At 38.0% G+C, this 8,842-nt stretch overlaps 1 protein-coding gene across 3 annotated transcripts in view; it reads right to left on the bottom strand.

Moving 5' to 3' along the window:
* Positions 1–8,576, bottom strand: part of LOC109840589 (putative ABC transporter B family member 8) — an 11,905-nt gene extending 3,329 nt beyond the window's left edge. For all 3 annotated transcript variants that reach the window (XM_020409303.1, XM_020409304.1, XM_020409302.1), the window contains exons 1-8: positions 8,187–8,576; positions 8,034–8,088; positions 7,767–7,945; positions 5,686–6,143; positions 3,269–3,809; positions 2,973–3,152; positions 1,402–2,679; positions 468–880 (exon numbers count right to left, since the gene is read on the bottom strand). In XM_020409303.1, coding sequence (XP_020264892.1) covers positions 468–880; positions 1,402–2,679; positions 2,973–3,152; positions 3,269–3,809; positions 5,686–6,143; positions 7,767–7,945; positions 8,034–8,088; positions 8,187–8,426 — 3,344 coding nt within the window. In that variant the 5' untranslated portion in view covers positions 8,427–8,576. The remainder of the gene's footprint in view (positions 1–467; positions 881–1,401; positions 2,680–2,972; positions 3,153–3,268; positions 3,810–5,685; positions 6,144–7,766; positions 7,946–8,033; positions 8,089–8,186) is intronic.

Here is an 8,842-nt window from a genome sequence, read left to right as displayed (position 1 = left end):
TGACATTTGTAAAGTTTTTATCTCAAAAACTGCCAAAGGGGGGTTTTGTGGAATTTACACGTAAATAAAATGTCGAGGAAATAGGAGTTATTATCATAGTCAGATTGAGTTGTACTTCAACAATAGAAATGGGAACTGCACAATGTTGCAAACATATTTGAGATAGTTAATGTGTTTCGGTTACAAATTTGAGCCCAAACCTGTGTCGGGCTTTCCTATCCATTGTTTGGCTCAGGTCTAGAATTGTTACTTGAGCCAGTCTAGGACAGGTTTTACTCGACCAGTCTCAAATATCCAATAGAAAAAGTGATGTCAAAGAGTCGAGAGAAGAGAGATCCATGTCAGCATAAAAAAAATCTTTTGAAGTTCGTGATATATAAGCTGAATAGTTGACAAGGCTATGCGATATGATCATAGTTACTAGATTTTGAGTAATAAGAAGAAAGACGAGGAAGATATAAACTTACGATATGAAATCATGCGCATTTGCTGCCTTCGCAGCCTCCACAATCTCCTCTTCACCTGCTTCTGGCTTCCCAAAAGCTATATTCTCCCGAACACTGCCTGAAAATATAACCGGCTCTTGGCTAACAAGAGCAGTGAATCCTCGATACCAAATAACGTCTAACGCTCTTATGTCCATCCCATCAATTCTAACAACACCTCTTTCAACGTCATAGAACCTCTGAATCAATCCAATGACTGTTGATTTCCCACACCCACTCATCCCGACTAGTCCAATGCTCGAGCCAGCCTTCACTTCTAGGCTAAATTGTCGCAGCACTAAACACTGTGGTCGACTTGGGTATGCGAAGTCTACTCTCTTGATCTCGATCCTCCCTTGTACTTTTCGTAACTTGTTCTCGCTAGTATCACTCACCTGCACAATCAAATGAATCACTGTGATATAATGGACATATATAGATACAGAGATCTTAAAGCGACTCTTAGTCAATGTGATGATTCCTAATTTAACAACACAGAGTTGAGTAACAACAAATTGAATATAGCTAGTAGAGACAGAGAGAACAATGCACACAAATATAACATGGTTCGATCAATATGTTGACCTATGTCCACTCACGAAGTTATAAAGAATCGATTAGGAAAAGAGAACCTTGCCATAGGAAAAACCCTCTCTCTCTCTCTCTCACACACACACACATCATCATCATCATCATCATCCCTAAACATGCCCTTTACAGCGAGTCAAAACCTCTCAGATTTTCATATAGGTTAGCTACCAAACAAAGGGATAAATGAAATAGATGAACCAATGGTTGGTGAAAAATTCAGCCTAATCTATTTCGCATGAAGAAAATACGTGAACTAGTAGAAACGAAAAAGTTTAGATTTTTTTTGTCATTATTCAAGTGATTTAACCAAGTGAAAGAAACTTACATTAGAAGAACGAGGGATTAGGCTGTTCCTGTCCAACATCTCAAACACAGAAGCAACCGCTGTTGCTCCTTTAGCAAGATCTGAAGTCATGCTTCCCGCTTCAGCAATTACCTTCCCTGTGCTCACTAAGATGAAGAAGGTCTTAAAAACATCCCCGGCTGATATCTCTCCGGCCTCAGCCAGTTTCCCTCCATACCAGAAATCTAGTCCCCATGACATAAAGGATAAGCAAGGAGAGCATCCCATTGCAATCCCTGCCACCCATGATTTCTTCCTCGCTGCCCTTAATGGATCCTCCTGAGCTTCTTCAAATAGCTGAAGAACTTTCCCCGCACATCCAAATGCAGTAACCATTTTGTGATTGTAAACAGCCTCTACCGCGATCTGCGTGCTTAGATTCTGAGCTCTAGCTAATTCTACTGAAACATTAGACAGAACAACTTTTTTAGCATAGTAGCATAAGATGGTCAATGGTTGGATAGCTATCATGACCAATGCAAGTTTCCACGCAACAACTAGCCCCATCGTCATGGCGATGATAAGTCCTGATGCTGTTTGTACTATTAAAGATACACGATCTGCAACAAGAGTCTTAACCAGAGCGGCTTCATTGCTGAGCCTCGAACACAATGCACCACTCGAGTTCTGCCCTTCATCGAACCAGGCAGGTTCAAATGTTAGGATTTTGTCAAGAACTTGGAGTCTGATCCTTCTGGTTAGATGCTCGCCCATGTAAGCAAAATTGTAATGCTGGGAGAGATTAGTGAGGATGGAAACAAGAGAAAGTAAGGTGAAAATTAGAGAGTAACGATGGATTATGGCTTGCATTTTGTTGTGGTCTTGGAGATAGAATGCTGCAATCATGCCACCAATTGTGAAGGCATAGACTGGTTGTATTGAACCAAAGATTATTGCTGAGAGGCTACCGGTTAGAGCCTGCTTCCACTCTGTTGAGTTCATGGAGAGAAGCCTGAAGAAGGATGGGGCAGGATGGGAGATGATTGGTTGATCTTCATTTGATACGAATGAGGCTGGACTGGCTTTGGTCAGGCTAAGACGGCTTGCACTGCTACACACTGCTGAAGATGGCCTGTATGAGTCAAGAGCAGGTTCTGGATCCATGGAACTTGCTAGTCTTTGAAGTCTTACAAGTCTCGAGTAGTGACTGTTACTGTTTCTGATGAGATCATCATGAGCACCAATCTCTACGATTGTGCCACCATCAACAACTGCAATCTGATCTGCACTCTTGATTGTGGAGAGCTTGTGAGCTACAACCTAATGACAAGTCACAATCAATTGTCGTAGTAGAGAACCGTGCTAAATGCTAAATTTAAGTTCCTTTAGCATCCATATTTATTAAGTGAGATTTCCCAGATACCAAGAACTTGATTTGGATATTATTGATAAAAAGGAAAAATAAGCTAGCAGAAAATGCAGGATTGAGCTAAATTTGTTATATAAACGTGACGGGACTACATTAGAATGAAACTTTAATAAATATAGTTCAAGGATACTCCTTAGACTTGCAGTAAAGACGAGGGAATAGAATGAAAATGAGTTGTCTATACCAATGTTGTTCTGCCGATAGAAGCTTGATCAAGGGCATTCTGCACAAGCTTTTCTGATTCAGAGTCAAGGGCACTAGTGGCCTCATCAAGGAGAAGGATTATAGGGTTCTTGATGATGGCTCTTGCAATTGCAATTCTCTGTTTCTGCCCACCTGATAGTAACGATCCACGTTCCCCTACCTGCCAGTAGATTTTGGGAGATACACTGTTATGCGTTATGTTTGAACCTTATTAGTTAAGAACTTGTAGCTGTTGCAACAACTGAAATGATATGGTTATACAAATTTCATAGTTACCTTTGTATCGTATCCCTCAGGAAGCTGTCTTATGAAATTGTGGGCATTCGCAGTCATTGCTGCTGCGTAAATCTCATCCATGGTAGCATCAGGCTTCCCTAGAACAATGTTCTCCTTTATCGATGTCCCAAACAGTCCATGATCTTGACTCACAAGCCCCATCTTCTCCCGAATCCAATTCAATTTTATCTTCTTAATATCAACACCATCAATTTTCACTGCACCCTCACCCACATCATAGAAACGCTGCAGCAATGCAATGACAGTGGACTTCCCACTTCCACTGGTGCCTACAAGTGCAACACTCTGTCCTGCAGGAATCCTGAGGTTAAATTCCTTAAGGATCATTGACTGAGGCCTCGATGGGTAAGAGAAGTTGATGCTCTCAAATTTGACTTCACCCTGAATGTTATCGAGTATCAGGCCCTTTGCGTCTTCTGCATTGATCTCTGGTGTTCGACTGATTCTCTCTAGGATACAATTTGCAGCTACTGATGCTTCAGCAAAGTGTTTCACCTCTGGGAGTGCTCTTCCAAGAGATCTGGGTCACATTATCTTTACACATTTAACAGTTGGGCAGAAATAATAACAATCTATTATAGTATAGGAATAAATATTACAAAATTTTATGTGCAATAATAATATAGTATATCCAATATATCATTGATTTGTTCTTTAATTTGGATTTTGCATTATCGGTGCATAACTATATGTTGTCTGGAGTTCATATTCTTGAGGAATTTGCATAGGATCTTAACAGTTGTATGGCTAATGAGCCAGAGGCCTCAATCTTTTCTTATAACTCCATCGATCTTGCTTGACATATTTGTTGGCTCATGATACAAATAGCTTGAACTTAAAAATGGTATGCAATAACTAATTCTCTATCTATTTCGATCTTTTTTTATTATTTTTCACACCTCATCTACAAATAGGAATTTTCTAGCTCCTCAGCTGAATGATTTGTTTAACAAAAAAAAAGTCCTTGGCAGCCTTTTTAAATTAGAAACATCCTTCAGACACTAGCCCCAATCTCGATCGAGAAAGATGCTGATGATAAAGCTGATCAATTTTGCTTCATTTGGTCCAAAACGGCTACTTAACTAATTGTTAGTATCTATTCACAAAGGCCATAATATTTCTACATAGGTCCAATAAAAGTCCAGGTGTTCACGATGACCCTACATCAATCATCGCCATTATCATTTAACCTTCTAAATCAAAATGGGTTGCTCCAAGAAAATAATGTAAGAGAATTTTATGATTGGCTGAACTTCTATCAGCCAAACCCTCTATATCGGTGTCAAATTTCGGATAAATAAAACTATAGATAGGAGAGATGTTATATAACTTAGAAGGCAAGCTGAGATTAGCCAAGGCATAACTCTCCAAGTTGTCTCCTAGTGTAAGAGACTATAAGAAGGAGAAGGACCGTAAATATGCTAAAGAAATTATATTCAACATTAAGGCACAAGTAAAGGCTAAGAACTCTTAACAGTCTCTAATCATAGCACCAAAGCCCTGACGTTGTGGTGACGGTTGAGGATTATATATTTACATTCTAAACATGCCCCCACAAGTTGAGGGCCATTTTATAGCTCAAAACCTAGACTCACACAGCGGTATCAAAACTTTTAAAATCCGCACTTAATTCACGGCCAATAGGATTTGAACCTAGGTGCTCTGATACCAGCTTAAAGCCTCTAACAATTACACTAAAAGTCCAAAGTTGTGGTGATGGTTGAGGGTTATACATATATATTCTAACAAGAACAACAAAGAATATTATGAAAATAATAGAGTAGTATTTAGTTTTATATTCTAACATGCCCCTGCAGGGTGAGTGCCATGTGTCGAAACCTGGACTCAGGCAGAGATATCATTTTTTTAAGTCGCTTTAAATTCATGGAGGGGGATTGGACTTGGGTTGCTCTAATGCCAAAGTGACTTGACCTCGAAGTGGGTCAATCCTCTTTCTTAATGGATAGAAAAACAATTTAGAATTACAAGTACTCCCAATGTGGAAGTAACACGACTCACCTCTAGACTCAACACAGCTTGACTCTAAACTAAATATCGCTCTGATAGATATATTATAACCCGTAACATCAAAGGATATAACCCTTCAATCCAAACTGCTAAGAAAAATGTAATGAAAACTAATGTTGTACGAAAATATAATATTATTGGTGCTAATCTCAACATAAATACCATTGTCTTTTTCAACATGAATTAATTCACTGGCAACAGCTTGCTTTTCTTGTTTATACTAACCATGTAGAGAGAGAGATACCTATAAATAGGTAAATACATATATATAGGACATAAATGACCAGCAGGCAGTTAAACATGTATACCATTATTCCAACAAATATCACATTATTGAGCATGGAAAAGGGTGGCAATAAACTACTTACAGTCCGCCCAAGACAAAAGAAACCCCAGCTGCGTAAATTCTTCCTCCACTCTCCCCATAGTGTATGACAAGCCTACTACCGTACCAAGCAAGGAAACCCCATATAGCAAAAGAAAGCCCAGTGCTTCCTACTGCCAGCCCCTTCGCTATCCCTTTCTTGATGCCAAGCTTCACAGTCTTATCCAAAATGACTGCATACTTCTCCACAATGCTTTTCTCTGCGGTAAAGGAATAGACTGTTTTGATGGAGCTCAGAGCCTGAGCCACTATAGCATTTGCTTTCAAATACTCTCCATGAGACTTGCGAGAAAGTCGGACAAGGGACTTTCCATATATGATTCCAGGGATGATTAGTAGTAGGACGAGGGGGAAGGCTACTAGAGAGAGCCTCCATGAGAAGTAAGCAGAAAATACTAGTCCTGAGACGAAACTTGAGGTGTTCATCAGAAATATTGGCACCTGAAGGGAAAAGATTGAGGCATTTTTTAAACTGTCATATTCATATATTTAGAACTCAGTTTTAATATTTTAAGTACTCAGTGTGTGAAATGAACCATACAATTCTTGATGCATATAAATGATTGCATGGATATACTAGAATAGTTGAATGATTAGAACCCACCAACAAAAAGATAAGGTAGTAATACTAGGAAATATCTTCTTGTTTTTAACTATTCCAAGTATTCTTCAGTGAATTAACTAGGGTTAGCAACTTAGCCAAAAGGGCAAAGAGAAAATGATTCCATAAATATCCTTCCCTATCAAAATTCTACACTCCAACTTGGGAGGGAAAATATACTCAGCCCATGTGCTACATAGAAAAATCATATAAAAATTACGCTGGTGAGTAAAGTAAGAGGACATGCTTCAATGTTATCTTAGATAGTTGAAATTCCAAAACCCAGTATTCTTTTATCCATATTTTAAACATGAGATTAAGACCTTTCAGGTCCTTTCAGAAACTAACACATGGACCTTTAATAACTGAAATTCTCTTAGGATAGATTCTCTCAAAGTTGGACTCACCACTTGTCTATCTTTTGCATTAAAATGATTTTCAATGGTTAACCCCACTTAATCTAGTGAGACTCACCTTACTAGTCACATCAAAATGTGTGGATCTAACCACTCTATTTCTTGATAGCTCATTTAGCAAAATAAATCATCATCTTATACCTATACATATATATATATATATATATATATATATATATATATATATGAGTAAGAATACCTATCAACTTAAGTTGATTGTCCACTCAAACTTCTTGACGCACGTCGATTATTAATATAAAATCTTTTCATATGCATGCTAAGATCCCTAAGCATATGAGTGGCTAAAAGTTTTGTGGTACAACCTTTTTGCTATCCAACTTAGTTGCACACAAATTTTGCCTCTATATATATATATATAGAGAGAGAGAGAGAGAAAATTATGTCAATTTAAGTGGCACCATCTACCAAAGTTTTCTATCGATTGATTGAACCTAGAGTCCGTGGCATTCATAATATCGAAAGAGAACTTTTCGAATCAATGGATAGAAACTTTGTGGATGGTCCACTTAAGTTGACATAAGTTCTCTCTCTCTATATATATATCTATCTATCTCTATCTATCTATATATATATATATATTATATATATAATATATATATATTGCAATGCGAAAGGCAGATAAGAATAGAAAAATGTTTTGTCTAAGATGGATATCAAATGAGTAAATACAAGGGTCTCAGTAGCCAGCTCAATTAATGATGATCTTAAGCGTTTGAAATCACCTGTGTTATTTTGACTTGTGAACCTGTTTTTAAGGGTAACCAAACCAAATTTTCTTCACTAATTGAATAAGTTTTTCAATAATTCAACTAACTCGAACTTTAAAAAAGACTACCTGATAAAAGAAAGGATAAAGAAGAAGAAGAAGAAGAAGAAGTTGTTTTTAGCTGAAATAGAGATTATCGCCACTAAATATGACTTTCGATAAGAATTTATTAAATTGGTACTAGAAGATAGTTGCTGCTGTCTTTTTTATTCTTGAATAAAATGTAGTTTCTTAGCAGGTCATATATATATATATATTACCTTCTCACTTAGAACCTCCTGTAAGACTGCAGTGTCCTTTGATATACTATTAATGATCTCTGAAGTAGTTGCTTCCTGAGAATCAAAAAAACCAACCTCCTGCCTAAGAACAGCCTCCAAATACTTATATCTAATCCTCAGCACCTGCCTCTCACTTGTCCTACTCCAACAATAACCCTCTGCAGTCAAAAACCATTTCCATCAAAAAACCAAAATAAATGCTATTCAAACTACACAAACAAGAACTTCTACGGAAATCATTAGTACCCAAAAAGGCCAACCCCAAGACTGCCAATCCAGTATAGACAAAATACAGACAGTACTGCAGGAAGAAGAAAACAAATACTAGTTAAACCAGAACTCCGTCGAAAGACAATCAACTCTTAACATTATCACTACAGATAATAAAAACTTTCAAACCTTCGCGACCTCGGGCATGAAAACTCCGTTGTCCTGCTGGTGCTGGACCTGCAATCCATGCCCCAGGCTGTTCATGACACCGCTGGCAGAGAGCAGAAGGAAGTTTGTCGAGCATCCATCACCCACTGCCCCTACAGTTCCTAAAATCATCAGGAGAATATCATACCAATCAGCAAATCTAAACAATCCCTTCACACTTCCCTCCTTCTCCACCTTAGAAGAGCTCATACGTCCCTTCATCTCCTACAGGTTAAAGTTACAGAGAAACCGGGGCACTTCATTCATCATCCAAACATCTAGCTATATATAAGAGTCGTTGAAGAGTCAGCATTGGACTCAATTCTGATAAAAGTCGGTCATGGAAAGCAAAGGGACGCCCCTGTTGCATTACTCTCCATAGCTTTATGTCATGAGGGCTATTTAGTGACAAACTTTATTGTATTATGGTGGTTGCTTTTCACTCAAAATACAAAAAGTAATGAAAATGAAAATATCCCTTTGTGAAGCTCCCAATAAAGTTATAGCCCATAGCTACTCATCACTACTAAACCCTTTCCTTTTCTGGTCATACAGGGCCTCTAGAAAACTGTTTTTTTTTTGTTGGATATTACTCATCATCCTTCTATTTGGTTGAATGTGTGTAACATTCATCGCAC

The sequence above is a fragment of the Asparagus officinalis genome, chromosome 5 (genome assembly GCF_001876935.1).
Source record: "Asparagus officinalis chromosome 5, Aspof.V1, whole genome shotgun sequence".
NCBI classification, from domain to species: Eukaryota; Viridiplantae; Streptophyta; class Magnoliopsida; order Asparagales; family Asparagaceae; genus Asparagus; species Asparagus officinalis.
This window is presented reverse-complemented; position numbering and strand designations above follow the sequence as displayed.